Source organism: Cajanus cajan, chromosome 9, assembly GCF_000230855.2.
Source record: "Cajanus cajan strain Asha chromosome 9, NIPB_CcT2T_4, whole genome shotgun sequence".
In the NCBI taxonomy this organism is placed as follows: domain Eukaryota; kingdom Viridiplantae; phylum Streptophyta; class Magnoliopsida; order Fabales; family Fabaceae; genus Cajanus; species Cajanus cajan.
The window spans coordinates 14,539,177-14,561,221 of record NC_138525.1 but is presented as its reverse complement, the minus strand read 5'-3'; the positions used below and the strand labels follow the sequence as shown (position 1 = coordinate 14,561,221).

The following is a 22,045-nucleotide window of genomic DNA, read 5'->3' as shown; positions in this document are numbered from 1 at the left end:
TGTTACACATTTTTTTAAGATTGAGTTATGTTATAAATCTAAATTTTAAGATAATATTAGAATATATATAGATTCGTTACTGGACCATCAATATTTATCAATGTTCTGTATCTTTATTTCTTAGTGTAGGCTACTCACATTATCCACACTCCAAATGTTATCATACGCATGAAAACATGTTGATACATAAACTAAAAATATGATCAATAAAATCCTTACAAGACTTGAACAATACCCCTTATAAACAAACTTTGTGAGATTGAGTAAGCCTTAAAACCTTAATTCTAAGAAATGCTAACAATACTATCATTCCTTATTTTATTTTTGAATAAATTCCACTAAATTACTTAAAAGTTGTTGTTCATTATTAAAACTAATATTGAAAAACTCATCTGAAAAATCAACTCAATTATGTATTTGTTAAACTCATACTTATCATGTAAAAGCTGTGTAAATTATTTCTAAACTAAAAAATATTAAATTATTTCTATATAAACTATTAACTATTTTCATGCACTACCCTCGATGACATCTCATGAAGATATCATTTCTCAAAAGCTCTTTTATTTGCACAAATACATATCATAAAACATACTCAGATTAATTATAGATAAATTCTTCCGGACACAACCTCAATTTTTTGATGGAGAATAATTCAGATGAGCTAAATCTCAAACTTCACAAAATAAAAAAGGCTCAAGGTTCAAAAAGCACTTGCTTCCCTCCTTAGCCATTGAAACAATCTTTGCCGGTAAACAGCTTCAATTTGATAAACAAATGAAAAAATTATTTAAAAGGAGATGTGTGACTAGTATTTCACATTAATCATTTCCATTTCCATCTCGCATTCAAACCATTCTTGAGCTATTCTATAATTTCAGTTTAAAACCCATAGATCAATCATATCATAAACCAAACGAGCAAAATAATGAGCAATGTATAAAAAAATTTCATAAATGTAAAACAAGCCTTATCAACTACAGTTTAGAAATGTTGCTTTATCCACACCAATCATCTCATGTGTCACTTTAATCAGAGATCATTGGCTTCTACAAATACACAAAAAATGATAATATAAAATTTGGCTAAGTCTTAAGAAGATGGGGGGCCATTTAGTAAGCAGCAAAGCACTAGAGACTTCAGCTACAATTAAGCAGAATTTCCTGATTAATTGTGTCACTTTCCTTGACCTCAATGTTTATCTTCTAAGAATATTTTGAGACTAGTCTCGTGTTGCCAAGCCCGTTGTCTTACAAATGGGACACAAATTCTTATGCATTAGCCACTGTTTAATACATTCGGTATGGTAATCATGCCCACAATCCAGTGATCCTATGCCATCTCCATCCTTATACTCCTCCTGTACAACATGAATTATTAGACCAATGTGCACATGCTTATAAAGGTTAAAGAAATCATAAGTCAAGTTATAAGACCAATGTGCTATGAAGCATGGACACATCTAGAGAATGCGGTGTCCGTGTGTTCAACACCTTTCGGACATGATACTTGTCAGACATGTCTCGACACACATCCAACATATATCCACTGTGTCACAATTATTATTTTGTTTGAACACCTCTTCGACACAACTTGAACACCTTTCCACATGATGTGGACTCTTAACTTAAACACTAATCTAACACTTCTATTATAAAAAACATTAAAAAGTCAATTTATTAATAAATATTACAAAACTCAGCATTTTTTATCTTTTGTGAGGCTCATTTCATAAAAATTACTCGTTACTTTTAAGAGATAGCTCGTTATCGTATAAAAATTGTAAAGCTGCCGTGTCTTTGTGTCCTATATTTTGGACATTAGTCATGTCCCACAGTCTGTGTTGTGTTCAATGTCCGTGCCACAATCAGTGCTTCATAACCAATGTGCATATGCACGCAGAAGTTACAAGATTAATGTTAAAATGTTAATGTGTACATGAATATTGAGAGCACGAAGAATCAGCTTGCTAAGTTTACCTGACAAACACAGCAGGGTTCTGCCTCATGCTGAGAACCTGGTTCAGCTGAATACTTCTTCTTTTTCAGATGTTTCAATATGGTTTCCTCACTCAATCCAGTGCTCACATTTCCAATGCGTTCTTCCAGAGCCAATAACTCCTATTACATTCGTAAATGTTACATAATAAGCCACTCTCATAAGATGAAGCATCAACCTCTTACATGTGTTAACATATGCACACAAATATGGAAATAAGATTTTACCTCATAAGACATGTTGTCAACATCAAGACGCATATCCCTGTGTCGATCATGAATATCGGCAATTCCAGAGAACATTGAATGGTCGAGGATCATAACATCCTGTCATAAAATCAAACAGCATGTCTTACAACACTACCTTAGTACAAATATATCAATTCAAATAGCTCACACACAACCTAAATGTGATAAACAGATAGCAATTCATGTCACTTTCAAGCTGGTTGATATTAGTTGCAGGTCCAATTTCTCCAAATCAAAACAAATTCCATAGAAATTCACAACTTTCAAGTCCACCCTAAGCAATCATCAGGGGATCTATAACAACAAACTTAGTAAACATTATAGAATTCATACTCATGTCCAGACCCCAAAGATTCTTGCAAAGAAAAAAAATGCTATAGATCTGTCATTATCTTTCTCAAGACAACGCCCCAGCCGGGCTCCATTGCCTTTTATTTTGTACCAAAATAACATTTAGCGGTCAAAGAAATGGGGAAGGAGTAGAGGGGAGGGTGGTAAATACCGATATCCATGACTTACAACTATGCAGTAGCGATTTAAGAAATGGTCCAGAGGGTTTTCTTATTATCAACCTACACATTAGTTGATCCTAATATTTCTTGGATTCCAAGCAATATTCTAACATAAGCACACAAATTTTGATATATAGAAAAGTCATTTTCATTTGAATGAAAGAACAGTGCATACAATTTTTTTAAGCTTTGACCCTTTTTTTGGACCCCTCAAGCACTTGATAGATACCTGGATTCAATTCTGTTTGTATCTTAATAATATTATTAGATAAATTTGACATCTTTTCATTCTTCTAAGGAGGTGGGATATATTACTGTCTGACATACTAAGATAACAAAACTATTACATTATATGCTACCTCATGCATCTTTCAACATTTTCCCTCAATGAATCCCTCAGATTCTTATTATGACTTGTTTCCTAATGTTCAACAGATATGAACAGAAAATTCCATTTGAGAACACCGAGTAAGTCTGATCAGAAATGCAAATAAACCAACTTTAGTGGTAGGTACAAGTACAACTTAATTCAACACTTATAGCTAAACAACAAAACAGGACAATTAAACATATATTTTTGCATCAGAATTGAACCAGTTTGAAGACACTGCAGCACTATTAGTGAATGAGCAAAAAAAGGATCCAGAAAGCTTTACTCAACATCGTGCATTGTCAACATACACCATTAACCTGAAATAAAACTAACCTCAAATCGCAGGTTCCCACCCCTTCGCATGATGCCCAGCACATTGCGGAGCTGCACAAAAGCAAATGTCAAGTCCAAGAGAACAATTATTTGCAAAAGGAAAAAAATATATTGCAACTATCAAAAGTGTTACAGCAACAGCCAGGAAATTGTCTTGAGAAGGTATCAAGAAGATATTGGCTTAGATTCAAAATAAAAGTAAAAGTATTTTATTTTTTTAGCCAAAGAGGCAGGCAACTCAAGAAATTCAATCAAACCTGGTGTGATGATTGAGAAACCATAGGAGTAAAGTCTAATCATATTTGCTCCTAGACTTCAGATTATGCCAACTATAATTCATTATCAATAGTTATAAAACCCTACCTCATCCAGCCTGGAGTTTTTCTTAAATAAACTCTAAGGCCTGAGCCTAAGATCAAATATTTAATTTCAAAATCAATAAAAAGAAAGCAATTTTTCAAAGAAAAGAAGGACTGATATAACAGATGCCTCCATACATCTAAGACAGATATTAAGGGAAAAATATTCTCCATCAGTTACAATTATAATAATGAAACAAAAGAGAAGAAAGAGCTGAATACAGACCTCAGATACAAGTCTACTACTTCCTTCACCAACAACAGCTAAAGATCGTAAAGAATATGGAATTCCAAATTCACTATCACCTGGCCTCTCAAATGGGTTTACCCCAGATGACAGTCCCCTTGATTCAGATGAAGCAGATGGACCACGTAAGGAAGGGTAATTATTGCTTGAACTTCCAGCAGCTTCCAAACCAGGAGAAAATAAGGTCCGACGAACATAATCAGATAACCTGCGTGGATACTGCTGAGGATTAGGGCGAGAAACCCAAGGTGAGGCTGATGGTGGATTGACAGCTGAATTTGGGCCAATCCGCGATGAAGAACCAGCATTTCCAGGTATACTTAAACTTGCACTATTTGCAGTTCTAGCTGGATTGCGAACCACATTTCTTAAATTGGTTGCAGGCACAAACATTGGGTATTCTATAATGTTTCTAGGCATACTTCTTGAGCTTGCTTCCTCGTTTGGTAGACTATTTCTATCGGCGCATATAACTGGGTTTGATGAATGGTTGTTTGCTGAGCTGGAACCACCACTCCACCTGAATGACTGCACATTCCTTGGTAAAGCAGGAACGTGAATAACAAGGGGCTGACTTTGAGGAACCATAGTATCAACAGGTGGTACAGGCCTCAAGTCCAAAGAATTATCGATAGGATGAAATCGTTGCAATATTGGAGAGGATGAAGAAACACCAGAGTTCCTAATAACATTCCCACCTGAGATTGCAGTGGGAGGAACGGAAATTTGTTGACTTGAAGGATTTATCCTCACACGAAAATTTCTATGGAAGTTTTCTGAGCTTCCTGCAACATTTGACTCAGGAATGCTTTCCGAGGCTCCATTCCCCGTACTCAGGCCAAGTCTTGCATTTACCTGTTCTGTTGGGACAGATCTGTTAAAACTGCTCCCCCCATAATCCTGAGTAGGAAGAGTGTTCCATGTACTACCATCTGTATGCTGACTATAGCTAGAACTTCCACCGTCAGAAGACTGTCCAACATTGCGTTCAACAGCCTTTCTTTTGCAAGATACACGACGGGTGTCTACAGAACAACCTGGCCTACCATCAGTATCCTCAACTAAAAAACCATTAGTTCCAGAAGGAAGCAGAAAAGGACCAGAACCAATTGTAGGTTGCATATGCTCATTTACCGGTCCACTAGACTTGTTCAAGTTGGGAGGATGCTCCACATGATAGCTATTATCGTTGCCAATATCTGCTAAACTTGCATTTAAGTTCAGATTCTGAGGCACCAAGTGAGAATTGGAGCTGCGCATATACATAGGACTTGTATTGACATTGTCCAATGAAAAAGTACTGTTTGGTTCAAAGGGCCTTTCTTCAAGTCTTGGACCAGCTATAGCACCAGAACTTATTGAAGATGATAATCCTAGCTCTCTTTTCTGCTCATTGTTGTTAACTTCATTCTGTGTATTACTGGAACTTGGCTCACCTATGCTCCATCCACTCAAGTTCTGCCATTCATGGTTTATAGAGTTCACATAGGGTGGGTTTATATCACCAGGAGAAAGTACATATTGATTTTCTGCAGGATTCCGCATATTATTCCAGAAAATATGCTGATCAACTGTAGCAGTACTCGATGCAGATCCACAATCAAATTCTAAGGTTTCTGGCAGGGAACCAATTGTACCTCTCTGCCCTTGCATTGAAGATATCTATAAGTTTCCAAACTCAAAAAGGCTAAATATACGAAAGGAATTCCTCTATAAAGCAGCAAGGCACACTCACCTGTCCAATAAACAAGAAATTGAACATTAGGCACTGAAAATGAACATGTGATATTCACTATCAGTAAAATGCTGAAAGTCAAATTAAATGGTAATCACTGCACAAACACAGTTAGGAAAAAATATTTCAAGATGCATTATGTCACACAAACTCTGAACTCCCAAAAGAAACAGTTATCCTAATTTTGAAAGTTCACATTTCCTCTATTATGCCCACCACAGTCACAATTGCATATCTATTTGTAGCCCTTGAGTTGTGGTAGCAGCAGGACTTGAGCTCTATATCAGTTCTCTTCATACACTACCGCTGAAAGCATGTCTGATGATTATGATATGAAAGCAACAAGAAGTAGCTAAGATCAATTAGGCGATAGCATACAAGCTTTTCATCAATGTCAAGACACATTAGACACTATTCGTTAAAAGCTGAAACCATAGTGGGGGAAGGTTGACATAACCTATAGGCAGAGGACTCATCCACATAATATGCAGTCATTTGTATATGTTTCAGAAATTTGTAAAACTTCAACAGCAATACTCAACAATAACAAAGTAGCTCGTGTGTTGAACAGTTGTCCACACAAATTTTAAGTCAGGACACAAACCAATAAAATGAATCACTTATATCATTTACATCAATAAAACCAATGTAAAACTACGCTTAGGATAGAGAACAAGGAAAGCATTTTCAAACACCGCAAACAACAACCATCGCAACTCAAACCCCTCTTTCACAAACTGAGGAACCCTACAGTACAAAACCCAATAATGCAGCATTACCAATTGATTAACACCAAAGAAAATCACCCACGCAACAGAGAAAGAAGACAATACCCCTAAAGAATAACAATAAAGTCAACTCCTTTATACAAAACAATCAACATAAAAGAAAAAATAAAAACAAAAAACTGAAAATTTTTGCCAAGATCAGCAAAACTCTTGCAACGTTTCAAAACCATTCAAACCCAGGCTGGATTAAACAATTCAACACCCAAGAAAAATCAGCATAGTTCATCAGGGTGAAAAAATAAAGCATGTAAATACACACAGCCCAAAATGATTTGAAAAAAAGGTGAATACTCCAATCAAACCCCCAAAAAATTAAGATAAATGACAAAAACCAAGAAAAAATTCAAACTTTATAGGTTTTGAATCCTGGCAAACCACAAACTGATCAGACCAAAGGAGATTGAAGAAAAGGGTGCAGGAAACTTACGGGAAGAAAATGAAACAACGCCGATCTATGAAAAAGAAAAATCAAAGGATGACTAACTGAGAGAATAAGCAAAGAAAGCACCCCACCGCATGTTTTGTTGTGGATGCTTTTCCTTTTTTTTTTTGGATTTGTTTATTGTTCCCCTTTCCACACTTGGAGAGGAAAAAACAAAGATATAGAGGAACAACAAGTGAGAAATGGAAAGGGGAAGAGAAGAAAAAAGAGAAAAGAAGAGAACAAACGGTGTTGCTCTTGGTGGAGGATGAAGAATGATATCAAAAAATGAGATAGGAAAAAAATGAAAAATTGTGAGGAGAGATTAAAGAGGAGCAGTAATCTTCATTTTTGGAAAGAAAAAAAAAATAAATTAAATTAAAACAACCCAATAGAAGAGAGAGAGAGAGAGTATGTGTGCAAAAGTCATACCTTGGAGGTGGAGACAGCAGCTTCCCTTCCAAAATGATAAATTTACAACATTATTTATTTACATTTTACACACAAAATAACATTATTTTAATGGGGTGATTAAGTAAATTATTAATGATGGTAATTGGTGATTATATTATTTTATTTACTAGGTAATTGGTAATGTGACCAAAGGCTGAAAGGGTGTGCCTGTTTGTCCCTGTTTGGCAGCTTACCAAATGGGTGATGTTTGCATGGGTCCTTCTTTCTTCTGATTTTTCTCCTTGAAATTAAGAACTGCATCATCTCCCTCTGCCTTCTGTCTCAAAACAACAAAATAACATAATGCTAATAAATGACCAGTGTTGCCAACACAGCCCCCACTTGCCCAGAATTTTTTTAATGTACTCTAATAGTAACTTTTATTTTTAACTATATTATTTGGTAAAGGGTATCTCCCAATTTCTTTGATTACTAATTTTCATAAAATAAAAAAAAAAATAGGCTTGATATTTTTAATTGAGTCTCTCCTTTCAATTATTTTTTTTAAGTTCACTTTAATGGTAATTAGCATCAGTTTAGGTAATTTTTTCTCCAATTATATTTAATTTTATTATTATTCCATTATTTTTAATTCAACAGCTTTAATTATGTTTATTTATGTTTTACATTTTCATTAAAGTGGTATATAAAATAATACTCTTGGTTGTGGTTACATTACATATCCTTCACGCCAAGCACCCACCTCACCTCTCTATGACTATTTCTCTTTTACCATCCCATTCACATTTATACTCTCACATGCTCCTCCTTCTTTTTCTGTTTTTATCTTTTTCTCCCATTGTGGCTTAGGATTCACTTGGGTTTATAAATAAATAATAGTGCACGTGGCTTTAGTTATAATATCTAGGGCCCACACCGGATGACTTTGCATTTTCCCCTCTTTCTCTAATTGTTGTGCCCAAAATCTTGGTGCTTGCTTGGATGAATTTTGACTAACTATTTATAGACTCATCTTTTTTGTTTTGTCTTTCTCCCAACATATGATAATGATATACCTCTCGTTTTGGTTGGGTGAAGAATTTACGTGGGATGAATAGTAAATAAAAATGACCAAATGTGAAACATCCTAGGGTCACTAAATTTTGTGTCGGTACAATTTTAGGTGGAACTTAACCAAAGCGTTAATGTGTGCCTGGTTGTGATGATGGGGGCTGTAGCTTTTGGGTGTTTGGGGATACAACACAACACAACCAATTTATCTATCAATTTTACTTTGCTTTAAAGAGGTGTGAAGACATGGACCTAAAAGCCCCTATGCTACCTTTGCAATGCCAGGTTCCACCACCACAACACAACACAACCTCTTTCCTTTCTCTTTAATTTATTTTGTTTGTTCTTCCATCAACTATATGTCGGATTCTGATTTCTTTTTTATACTTAAAAGTTTAGGAAAGTTATTTTTATGAAACTTATTAGGATTAGGACATATTTTAGAGTTTAGAATTTGCCTTTAGATATACTGTCTTTGCTATCTATTATAAGAAGAAAATAAATATTTCATACATATAAATATAAAAGAAAATTAGCTAATTGAATTAAATTTTATAATTTTCATTATTCTTCTTAAATTATCTTTGTTAAAAATGTTTTAAAAATAGTACAATTAGAATGTTATGCATTAAATAAAATATATTTGAGGGAGAATATTATTAAATGAAGAAAAAATAATTAAAATTAGATTATATTTAAAAACAAAAAAAGTTTTTTTTGTTACTTGTAGAGAACAGAGAGAGTATTTATATATTGCTCATCACCAACAAGTCATTGACATAAATGAAATTGGACTTGGTCAAATTAAATAAAGTCTTGAATTTAAATAATATAAATAAATAATAATAATTGAAATAATAAAAAAATCTCACTAAATAGTCTAAGGTTGGAACTGAACGGATTAAGACGTAGATAAGGGCATCGCCTCCTCCGCATAAGAATTTCATCAATTTCTTAATAAATACAAAATGTTAAAATACCTTTTTTAATATCTATAGTTTTACTTTATTTTTTTAAGCAAATCTATAGTTTTACTTAAAAATATATTGTTTAGTCTTTATATTTATTTTTTATATTTTTTAATCTTTATAGTTTAAAATAAAATTTTCTAATTTGTATGCTTGTAATTTGTTATAACTATCGCTAATTTTTTTATACTCTCACTTGAAACATTCATTATTGAGACATATTTTTTATTTTCACAAAATTAAAGATCTTTATTATTCAACATAAAAAAAATAATTTTATAAAAAATTAACAAAGAACTAAAAGAATTAAAAAAAATTACAAGTATAAATACTAAAAAGATTTATCTCAAATTATAAGGATTAAAAAGATTGAAAAAAAATAAGTATGATAGGTGAAAAAAAATAATTTAACCAACATAAAATATATCTCAGTATAAAGTTGTTTTAAAAATATATTTAAAAGTAAAAAATGAAAAAATTCGATCAACATAATAATAATAATAAGTTTCAATAGATTTTTGTTACTCATAAACTTTAATCAATGTATTAAAAATAATGTACTTAAATGTTATATATCAATGAGTATTTTACATATTAATAAATTACAGTTACATATTATTTATCAGCAAAATTTATACATAAACACGTAAAAAAAATAAATTGGACTCATCGATACAAGATATCTTAGATATGAGTTAGGATGTTTTTTACCACTACGATTTACTTTTTAAAATAAATTATGTAAATGAGATTATTTTTTAAATTATTTATGTCTGTGATTTTTTTATGTGTCATTATAAATTATAATAACACTTATAATATGTGAAAAAAATTAATTTTATATTTTCCTATAAATATTATATAATGGACCGCATGACTCTTATAAGTTAATAGTGACACTACTAAAATTTTTATTGGTTATAACAATTTGTAAAATGACATCAATTGAGAGCTATTTATTTTTTTAAGTTGATATAAATCATAATGACTTCATTTTTTTTTTGTTGTTATGCCCATAACGTCATTCTTTCTCTAAAAGAAATAATTTATTATGAGTAATTTATTTTAAAAAAATTGTTATATTTTTTTTTCATTTAGTTAAGTTTACTTTTTTAAAATGTGTAATATTTAAAAAAATGAAAGTGATTTATTTTTAAAAATTGGTATATTTATTAAACAAAATATTACATATTTCTTCAATTGTTTAAAATAAATTATTTTTATTTAATAATTTTTATTTAAAAAAAACAAACTCAAAAATAAAATAATAAAAAGGGAGGTCACTATAACCACCGGCTACTCCCAAAAATATTATAAAAAAAACACACAATAACCCAAAATAATAAATAAAAAAATCAGTACAATCTATAGCAACTTAAAAAAAAATAAACGGAACACTATAATTTATAATGGCTAAAAAAATTGTTTTTTTTTATAAATAACGACATTATTTTATCATTATTGATTCTAACAATAATTTCAACATGACATATTATATAATTTAAAAAATCCAATAAAAAACATATATGACCAATGTTACTATAAATCATAAAGACATCTAAAAATATAATATATTTGAAAACAATTTCATTCTAATAAATAGTGGGTAAAAGTATCCATCCTATGAGGAAGATTGTTATGAACTATATTAACATTTTATTGGGAGATTCTGATCTTGAAACGGTGTAGGACATTGCTCCTATCGTGGGGCATTTTATTGTTTTGTGAATTTGGTCATCTTTGTGTTCTACCTCTTTCTCCTTCTCTAACTCTTCTAAACGGGGTTAACTTTGCTTTCCATCTGTCTCCACCACTACGTTATTTTTTATTATATAGTTTTGGCCATTAAATCGACTTCTTGTCTATCCATTTGGATGAACCAACTGAACCATTAATTGAGTATAATAGAATATGGATCTCCATATAACCGAATATCTAAAGTTTTCCATGATTCTGACATTTCTGGAACCTTACGCGGTTTATTATTATTATTATTGTATTATACAACTCATGACTATAAAATATCACAAATTATCATATCTATGTATACTAATTGCTTTTACCATAACTATTTAAATATTGTTGATTCTGTACATGTTTTACGTAATTGCTGCATATGTTTTCTTCTGAATAATTTAATTGTATGATGACTCGTAGCAGAAAACAAGATTTCACCAACATCCTCCTCTAAGGTCAGGAGAAAAAAACAGAAAGAACTCTATACACAAAGTAAAATACCTTTTTTATATCTTTTTATATTCATAAAAAAATTGAATTTAGAACTAAGTTACAATAACTCGCATATTAGTTGACTAACAGAGCTAAACTCATTGTTGAGAGATATATTAGTTATTGTACACATGAGTTAACTAAAAGGAAAAAAAAAAATTCATGTCCAAAATATCAACTGATTATAATAATAAGAAAATGCTTAATTTTAATAAATAGTTTATATGAATATTTTTTATTATCAAATTATTGAAAATTAATAATTTTACTATACATATTAATTGATAATTAAATATATTATTAATGCATTCTTATTAAGTAATGAGTGTCATGGGATTAAAATATTAACTATCGATTTTTATATATTAAACAAAAAAATTTATTTTTGTGTAAGAGTATTTTTAAGTACTTTTGTTCGATAAAAAGATTTTTAAAAAGATTTTTAACTTGTCATCTAATTCAGTTTTTATTTATAATAATTATTTATGAATTAAATTTTAGTAGTTTCAAAATAAATTATCAGTAAATAAAAATATTATAATATAAATTATTTATCATAAATTTAAAATATAATTTATATGTTTAAAAAATCTATTTATATAAATTTTAAATATAATTTATATATTTAAACATAATATATATATATATATATATATATATATTAATTACATTTAATACAGGTTAAAATATTAGTTATGAATTAAAAAAAAAAAAACATTAAACATTGGACCATTATCATTAGCCATCAATTCAAATGTCATCATAGTAGACCTTAGTTGAAATTTCAAATTTGATGCCTCCAAACACGGTTTAGTGCTTTTCATCTTTTTATGCCTAACTTCTTGGCCTCTTCCCCCTTCTCCTCGTGGCCTATGGGTGAATACGAAGAATATGAAGATTTTAAACAAATTAATTAAATTGATTTACGTTATTTTAAGTTTGGGTTTGATTTGAAACAAAACAATTATTGAAATACATTGTTATTGGTTTAAGTATTAGATTTATATTTTTTTTTTAATTTGAATCAATTTGAATGAAATAACTATTTATATATTTTTATTTATTATTTTTTATTAGTTAACATAGTAAATAGTATGTCCTTTTAAAACATTTTTTTGTATTTTAATTTCAAGTCCAAGGTTTAAATAATTTATTTCTTGTTCCTTTTAATTAATTTTCTTTTTATTATTATAGACAAAGTAATATAATATAATTAATTATTCATATGTTACTTTTTTTAATGTATGTTATTATTTAATTAGCGTAAGTCAATTATATTCAAATATGTAATTTATAATATTTTATTACAATATTATATATCAATTTTTAGATAAAATTATATTTATTTTTAATTTTAAAAAATAATTTAAATTTATTTTTTATTAGATATATGACGTTTGACACCCTTTATTCCACTAACAAACATTCATGAATAATAATTATAATAATAAATTGAAAGATATGAACAAACTTTAGATATCAAATGAAGAAGAGTTCACAAACTTCTTCCAAAGATAGGAAAGTCAAATTCTTTCATAAGTTAAAACAAATTATAAAAGGGATAATAATGCAGAAACCAAAACAATAAAGTCAAATGACTATACAAAATTCATTATAAGTTCGAGAGAACTAATAAAAGTTTCTTAACAAGTAAACCAATTTAAAGATAAGACATCACAGAGCATAAACATAAATTTCCAAGTCCTCATATCACATCTTATATTAGAGCATATCCCAAATGTAGCGAAGGCATCATGCCTCATCATTGGCATCATGGTTTGGATGATCCTTACCCCTAAAACACGTAACAAAACAACCAACACAAAACGGGAGAGTGGGTTACGTCTCACTATAACTATTTAAAGGTGAAGTAGAGTCATAGCCACACACAAACAAGTATCCTAAGCATACTATAACAAAATCAATATAAAAAATAATAAAAATTATAAGCATGACTCTTTATTCATAGTTCATATTGGTGGAATGGACACGAACTTCACCAATTTATATGCATGTGGTGTTAGTGAAACATGTTAACACTATCTAAAGGCTCGTATAAAGTAGCTCAAGAAAAGATGTCACGATCAACCCATTATGACACCTTACACTAGTGGGGATACACCAAGGTACATCGGGACAACTATCTCGTGCAAGATTCACTTCATGCACACAAACGAGCATAATTAGGATTATCTAACCTAGTTATCCCTAAGGTCATGAATCTTCAAGCTCACACAAGGAGGGTCTTCTTTGGTAGTGTATTCCATAACATACCCCTTCACACAAATAACATTTTTATGTGTATGATGCATTTCACAAAAAACCAATGCACAACTCATATCTTTGTAAGAAAAATAAAATCTTAGTCTATAACTTATAATAGTGGAAATGTACCTTTTATAGTCATTACTATCAAACTATTAAATATGTAACAAATAAATATTTTGAGAAAGAAAGAAAGCACTAATAGTTTTAGTCCTTCCTTAAACCTATTAGACAATGGAACACTACAAGCATTTTTATAGACAAGATTAGAGACCATTTGTCTTATTATCATAATAGTCCTCCACTTGAGACTCAATTAAGAACCAATAAAACATGCTTATTATGACCCTTAATAGTTGATTATCATTCTTTAACAGTGATGGAGGACCACCCATGAAGATACACATTGGGCCTATCACAAGGTCCATGGCTAGGAGCACTTAGGATTGGGCTAGCATGGAGATTGGTGGGCCCAAGCTCCTTCTTACTTGGCTTACTTCATGAAGCCCATAATCTTTCATATTATATTAGTATCTTGCTATTATATTACTTGGCTTACTTCATTAAGCATCATATGTTAGAAAAGATGGCCTAATCAAAAGGGGGTGAATTGATAGTAAAAAAATATATTTCTTACGCAACTATCTTGCTTTTAAAAAAAATTTCTAATTCTTTCCAAAGAAGTGTAATGATCTATCGCTATATATAAGATACTAAGTTCATATTCAATGCAAGTATAAAATCACTCAATTATACATGCAATGTTTATGCCTCACAACGCATAACACCAAGTATAGAAACTGAATTGCAAGAATATAAAATCAAGTATAAGGAGAGAGAAAAATGCACAGTCAATTTATATTGGTTCAACCACATCCACTTGTGATCTACATGTAGTCCTCAATCAACCCGATTGGGATTTTTCACTAATCTTTAATATCATAAGTTTGACAATTACAATACCACATGTAATATACTTCTACACTATTAAAGAAATTAGTTGTTGCACCAAAAAAAACATTCACTTGTAGCACCTCACTACAAGATTCTCCCTTCTTAAGAAACCTACTTAAGAAAAACAAAGGAGCAAATTCACCTGATGTACAAAACATATCAGAGTAGGTGAATCAACCAATTAGCTTATCCTTTCGCTCCATGAATATGGTGATCAATTCAATTATTGAAATCTTTCTTGAGGTTACCACAAAGGTTAAAGAAACTCTTCTTGCAAAGAAAAATGTTTCTCAAAGAGTATTTTCAAAAAAGATATCACAAAAATTCAAGTCTCTTTGTTCTAAGTGTGAAAAATGATATATATAATTTTTCTAACTGAAATAATCGATTACTTACATGGATAATCCATTATTTTGTTCTTAGAAAATCTGGAAATCAACCAAAAACATTTTATTTGATTATTTTGAGCAATAATTGATTATTCCATAAACCACTTTTTGAAATAATCGATTATTTTGTTGAATAATCAATTATTACAGAAATTGCTCCTCGGGTTTCTAAAAAACAAAGCAAATAATTGATTATTACCTAAGATAATCAATTATTTAAGTGAAAACTTAATATCTCAACTTTTCATATCATTTCTCTCTACAAATCAATTATTGCACTTATCTTAATCATCAATCATCATCTAGATAAAGATGAAAGGCTAAGTTACTTACCGAGCTCAAAGCACATAAGCAATAAAGATTTAAACACACAAAACAAGATACATCTTGCACTCCTTTCTTTTAAGAGGCTTAAAACACAAAGCCAAATATAAGTTGCTCTCTTATCGTTCAAGAGGCTTCATTGTAATTATTAAAATCAACTAAGACCATGTCTTCATGGACTTGTTTTTATGCTTATTAGGCCTTAGGCTATATATGGCCAATATTGGTCTTATTTTGTTGGATTTTTTATTTTAAAATTTATTGTATAGGATTTATAAACCTTGTGTACATAGAACATCTAGTATAAGACTTTGAAGGTTTATGTAAGTTGCATTTGAAGTTAGATGCAATTTAGAACTTGTTTGCATTACATTTGAGTCATGTGCCCAAAGCATGCTCAAATCAAATGAAAATGAACTCTAAATCACATTTAGGTTCATGCATAAGAAGTTAAAAGCATATATGGTCCCTCCTTGAAAGTTTTAGCCAAACCAATTTGAAGTTTTGGCTCCATCTTTCAAATTTGGCCCACCATGTGTTGAAATAATACTTGTATCTTTGTAAAAAAAATAGTGAAACTTAATCAAGTTGATCAAGAACTGAATGTAGTCTTGGTGGTTTAGATGAATCAGTATAAAAATACTGTGTTCTTTTCTCTTAACTCTTCTTCTTCACTTGTAAGGTCTTAATAATACTTCACTATTTTGAAAAAGTGTTGAGTTTTGATTGACATTATTCAACTCCCCTTCTAATGTCTTTCTTTTCTCTAAAAAAACCTTTCGCTAGAAAAAAAAAGGTGACTTCTCTATAATACCTAAACAAAAACACCTTCCCTTTCTAGTACCATTACGGTGAAGCCATCCTCTCCATCACCAAACATCGCTTGGAATAAAATCTTGCACAAGAACTACAATTTTGATCATTGAAGATAATTATACACCCAAAATAAATAAGAACAAGAAAATAGAAGAAGATTAAAAAAAAATAAACAAAACCCACCACCACCTACAATCAGACCAACTAGTACAAAAATAAATGAAAAACAAATACATGAAACTAGAACAACCAGAGATGTAAAACAAAACAAAAATTTTAAAGTGCAAATGAAAACATAAGAACTAATGGGAAAAAAAAACAAATAAAAGAGAAAAATGTTCATCTTTTGAACCCGACGTGAAGAACACGACAATTTGCAACCATTTTACGCAGACACCATTGTTGTGAGAAACCCTCATATCCTTTATCAATGTGAGAGCTTCATTCCAAAGTACAAGTTTATTGTTGGAGCACCCTAATGATTATCAAATTTGATATCTCTTTTGAAAAATATTAACATTTTGAATTCATAGAAATCATAGGGAGGAAAATTTCATCTACTATTGATAAACTCAAGTCTGAATATATAATTGTTATGATTAAATACAAAAGCTAGAATTAGCTTAAAACAGAAAAATAGAAAACAATTAAGAAGATAATTGAAAATATTTACTAAACTAACTAGATAAAATATTAACTGAATAGATTAATATAACAGATTAAAGTGTCAATCCTAATACCCCTTCTCAAGTTGGGTGATGAATGTTTAATAAACCCAACTTGGAGATAGCAATATGAAATGGTTTAGGAAATAAAGCTTTTGTAAAAGCATCAACCAACTGATTTGTAGAGATAACATGAATCAAATGCAGAAGACCCTCTTGAATTTTGATGCGAATTAGGTGACAATCCACTTCAATGTGTTTTTTCCTTTCATGAAATGTTGGATTTTTGGCAATTTGTATAGCTGATTAACTATTAGAAAAGGTTGCAAATGGAGTTGGAACTTTGATATGCATACTATCACATAAGTATTTAAGCCACTACAACTCACATGTAAGAGAAGTTAATGCTTTATATTCAGCTTCGGAGGATGATCTAGAAACATTATATTGTTTCTTGGAGTTCCATGAAATTAAAGAATTGCCTATAAAGATACAATAACCAATAACAGATCTTTAGGTAGTAGCACATGTGGCCCAATCTGAGTCATAAAAGGCTTGAGTTTTAAATGGATTAGTAAAGGGATAAAACAAACCAAGACTAGGACCACCTTTAAGATACCTAACAATTCTTAGCAACCTACATATGAGGTTCTTTGGGCTTAGAAACAAATTGACTCAATTGTTGGACAGAAAAACTTATATCTGGCCGAGTATTTGTCAAATACAGAAGCCTGCCAATTAATCTTCTAAAAATAGTGGGATCATATAACAAATCACCATGATCAGTGTAACACCCCAGCAACCCGCATGTGGATATTGTCCGCTTTGGCCGCAGCCCTCACGGTTTTGCTTCTGGCAATGGCACGCATGCCACCCCAAAACGCGTCCACACAAGGAAAGTATCCACACCCATATATATGGCATGCTTCGTTCTCCTTCCTAACCGATGTGGGACTTCACAATCCACCCCCCTCAAGGGAGTCCAGTGCCCTCGCTGGCACACCGGCCCGGGTCCCAGCTCTGATACCAAATGTAACACCCCAGCAACCCGCATGTGGATATTGTCCGCTTTGGCCGCAGCCCTCACGGTTTTGCTTCTGGCAATGGCACGCATGTCACCCCAAAACGCGTCCACACAAGGAAGGTATCCACACCCGTATATATGGCATGCTTCGTTCTCCTTCCTAACCGATGTGAGACTTCACAATCAGCATGTAATTTCATGGCTGGATCTTCAGGAGTTGGAGCAGGTTTACATCCAAGGAGACTTGTTTCATCAATTAATTCTAAACAATACTTTCTTCAATTTAAAAGAATCTTCTTCTTAGACCTAACAACTTCAAGACCTAGGAAGAACTTTAAAGGACCAAGATCTTTGATATGAAATCTATTATGGAGATGAGCCTTGACTTTCTTAATTTCTGTTATATAATTGCTTCTAAGGACTATGTCATCAACATAGATTAAAAGTATAGTAATAGAAGACCCTGTAAACTTTACAAATAATGAATGATTTGCAAAACTCTGCTTGTAACCCATTAAGGTAAGTTCTGAGGTTAGTTTTTGGTTCCAATTTTGACTAGCCTGTTTAAGACCATAAATGGATTTTTCTAGTTTACAAACTAGTTTGGATGAAGGTAGTCTTAAACCTCGAGGAGGTCTCATGTACACTTATTCGTCTAAGTCCCCATACAAAAATGCATTATCTATCAAATTTATGTATGAACCAATATGAGATGAAGCAATAGCAAGTAAAAGCCTTATTAAAGTAATCTTAGCAACAGGTGAAAAAGTTTCAAAATAGTCAATTCCCTCAGTTTGTGTAAAACCTTTGGCTACTAACCTAGCCTTATAGCATTCCACAATACCATTTGCTTTATGCTTAGTTTTGTAAACCCATTTACATCTAATTTACTTCTTTATTGGAGGAAGAGTTACTAAAGACCAAGTTTTGTTTCTTTTTAAGGCATTAAATTCAGCAATCATAGCTTATTTCCAACAATCTTTTGTGCTAGCTTCTTTGAAACTTGTAGGCTCAATATGTGCAGATATAGAATTACAATAGAAAGTATGATCAGTATAAAATTTGGCATATGACATATACAAATGCATAGGATAAAGAGAATTGGAATTAGAATAAGAAGAATTAGTATTATAACATTGATATTAGTCTAAGTATCCGAGTCCAGATTTAGGCCTCAAAGAGACATGAGTAGTAATAGGTTGAATTTGTCCAGTTTCTAAATTATTATGATTATTTTCAGTAGAATTGGGACCATTAGTTAAATAATCACTATAAGATGGAAAAAAAATCATATGGATGAAAAATATTATCATTACTGATGGGTACAACATTAAAATTAGGTTGATCATCAAAAACATTGATGTATGAAAAAATTGTTTGATGGAAAACAACATTTCTTGACACTAAGACTTTGAGTGCAAATTAAAAAGAACAAATCCTTTAGTACCCTCTTTAAAACCAAGAAAAATACATTTATGTGCTTTAGGTGCTAACTTCTTTCTTCCTTCAGATAAAATAGAGGCATAAGCAAGACAACCAAATACTTTTAAATCATGCAAATTTGGCTTTTGATTGAAGATCATTTCAAATGGAGATTTATTGTTAAGGAAAGGAGTTAGTAATCTATTTATAATATGCATAACATGTTTCATGGCAAATGACCAAAATGACTTAGGAGTTTTGGACTAAAAAGAAGTGATCTACAGACATTCAAGATATGTTGATGTTTCCTCTTAACAATTCCATTTTGTTGAGGGGTCTCATCACAACTTGTTTCATGAAGAATTCCTATAGCAGTAAAATTTTTTTTAAGAATAAACTTTTTGCCATTTTCAGATCTAAGCTTCTTTAATTTGCATGAAAACTGATTTTCAGTGAGAATGATAAAATTTTGTAAAATACTACTAATAATTTTATTTTTCATAAGATGAATCCATGTGAAACGACTATAATCATCTACTATAGTTAAAAAAGTATTTGTAACCTTCAATAAATTGAAAATTTAACGAACCCCATATATCAACATGAATAAACTCAAAAAAATGTTGAGATTTAGTCATACTTATAGGAAAAGATAATTTCTTTTTCTTAGCAAAAGAACAAGTGTCACAAGCATCAACTTTATGAAAAAAAACATCAGTATAATGAGAAGAAATGATTTGAAGAATTTTATTAGAGGGGTGACCCAATTTAGTATGCCATACAAAATCACTATCAATAATGTGTTTATTATCATAATTGTACGAAACAAAATTACAATCTATTATTTTAACAGAAGAAGTGGACAATTCATTTTGTTCCAAGAGCTGAAACAATATGTGATTCTTCTTAGCCATTCCAGTCCTCTTGAAGGTAGGTATCTGCTCAATAACATAATTATTTTGAAAAAAATACCACAATGCAATCATTGTTGGCAACAAGTTTTGGAATTGAAATCAGATGCACGATTAAATCAGGTACATATAAAACATTGTAGAGAACCAAGTTATTAAGATGAATAGTGTCTGTAAAGCTAGCAAGAATTGATTGATCAGTAGGTAGTCTAATGGATATATGTTTAATAGGTGTAAGAGTATTAAAACAAGCTTTAGAAGGGAAAATATGGTATGTGACACCACTATCCAATATCCATCTAGGTTGAAAAGAAGTACTACCTAGAGGGTTATCAATGCTTTGATAAGCACTGTTTACAAAAGAGTTATTGGTTGGGGGTTGTTGAAGAAGAGCTAAAAAAGCCTGGTATTAACCTCGAGAGAAACAAAATTTATTATGAGATTTAGTCTCCTCCAATATAGAAGTATTTTGAACACTTATGGATCCATTTTCAGCATTGTTAGTAGAAAATTTTGTGGAATTAGAAGGCAACTTGTTGTTTTTGTAACCAAGAGGAAATCCATATATATGAAAACATGTATCTATGTTGTGATTTATTTTTCTGCAGTTAGTACAAAATTTTGTGGTTTTACCATTTCCTCTACCAAATCTGCCACCACCACGAGTATTAGTGAAACCACCTCTATTCGAGAAAGTGTTCTTGGTTGAATTAGCATTCATTGTTCTAAAGCTACAGACTCCTAAGAATTTGATCCACCAAACTCACGTTCTTATTGAAGTACCAAGGAAAAAGTGTGAACCATATCAGGCATAGGTTCCATTAACATCACTTGAGATCTAACTTGAGCAAATTCACCATTAAGACCTCGTAGAAATTTGATAACACAATCATCATCACGTTCTTTTTGAATCTTGGCAATAAGATCACAAAAGCATGTAACAAAACACTTACACACCAAACTCGTATGATACATGGATAATTCCTTCCAAAGAATTCGTAAACGGGTATAGTATTGAGACACAGTGAGATCACCTTGTTTGAGTTGTTGTACCTCTTCTTGAAGATCAGTAATTTTGAATTTATCGCGATGAGTGAAACGATCACAAAGATCTTTCCAAATCTCAGCAGTAATATCCATCCACATGACGGATTGCTTTATATCAGAGGTCATAGAGTGCGTTAACCAAGACATTACCATCTTATTGCAGCGACGCCATGCCTTATGCAAAGGATCTGATGAATCTGGACATGAAATCTTGCCAAAAATGAAGTGTTCCTTGTTCTCTGTCTCCAAAGCCATGAGCATATCATGTTTGCATTGTTGAAATTTATTATCAGAAAGTAATGATGTGACGAGAACAAGAGTTGGATTTTCTTCAAGATGAAGAAAGTAAAGATTGCTTGGGTTAATAAGGTGATCAGAAAGTTAGTTTTGGTCAGAATTTTTATTAGATTTCGCCATGGTCGATAAAAAAAATAGATGAAAAAAAAAATCAATGAAATCAAAGGAATGCAGAAGCTATGGATCTTGAGGATGATGATACCATATTAACATTTTGACTTCATAGAAATCATAGAAAGAAAAATTCCATCTATTA

The 22,045-nt window shown here is 31.1% G+C and overlaps 2 protein-coding genes across 2 annotated transcripts; both read right to left on the bottom strand.

Moving 5' to 3' along the window:
• Window positions 1-926: 926 nt before the first annotated feature.
• On the bottom strand, window positions 927-7,340 carry LOC109814299 (putative E3 ubiquitin-protein ligase RHG1A). Its single transcript, XM_020378686.3, has 6 exons — window positions 7,021-7,340; window positions 4,050-5,805; window positions 3,465-3,515; window positions 2,226-2,324; window positions 1,980-2,120; window positions 927-1,360 (listed from the first exon to the last, which is right to left on the bottom strand). Exons 2-6 carry the CDS (start codon window positions 5,721-5,723, stop codon window positions 1,223-1,225), a joined length of 2,103 nt encoding a protein of 700 aa, XP_020234275.1. The 5' UTR covers window positions 5,724-5,805; window positions 7,021-7,340; the 3' UTR covers window positions 927-1,222.
• LOC145951961 (uncharacterized) lies at window positions 6,435-21,747 on the bottom strand. Its single transcript, XM_083064169.1, has 3 exons — window positions 21,229-21,747; window positions 7,662-7,744; window positions 6,435-6,552 (listed from the first exon to the last, which is right to left on the bottom strand). Exons 1-3 carry the CDS (start codon window positions 21,745-21,747, stop codon window positions 6,435-6,437), a joined length of 720 nt encoding a protein of 239 aa, XP_082920295.1.
• Between the last annotated feature and the right edge of the window lie 298 nt (window positions 21,748-22,045).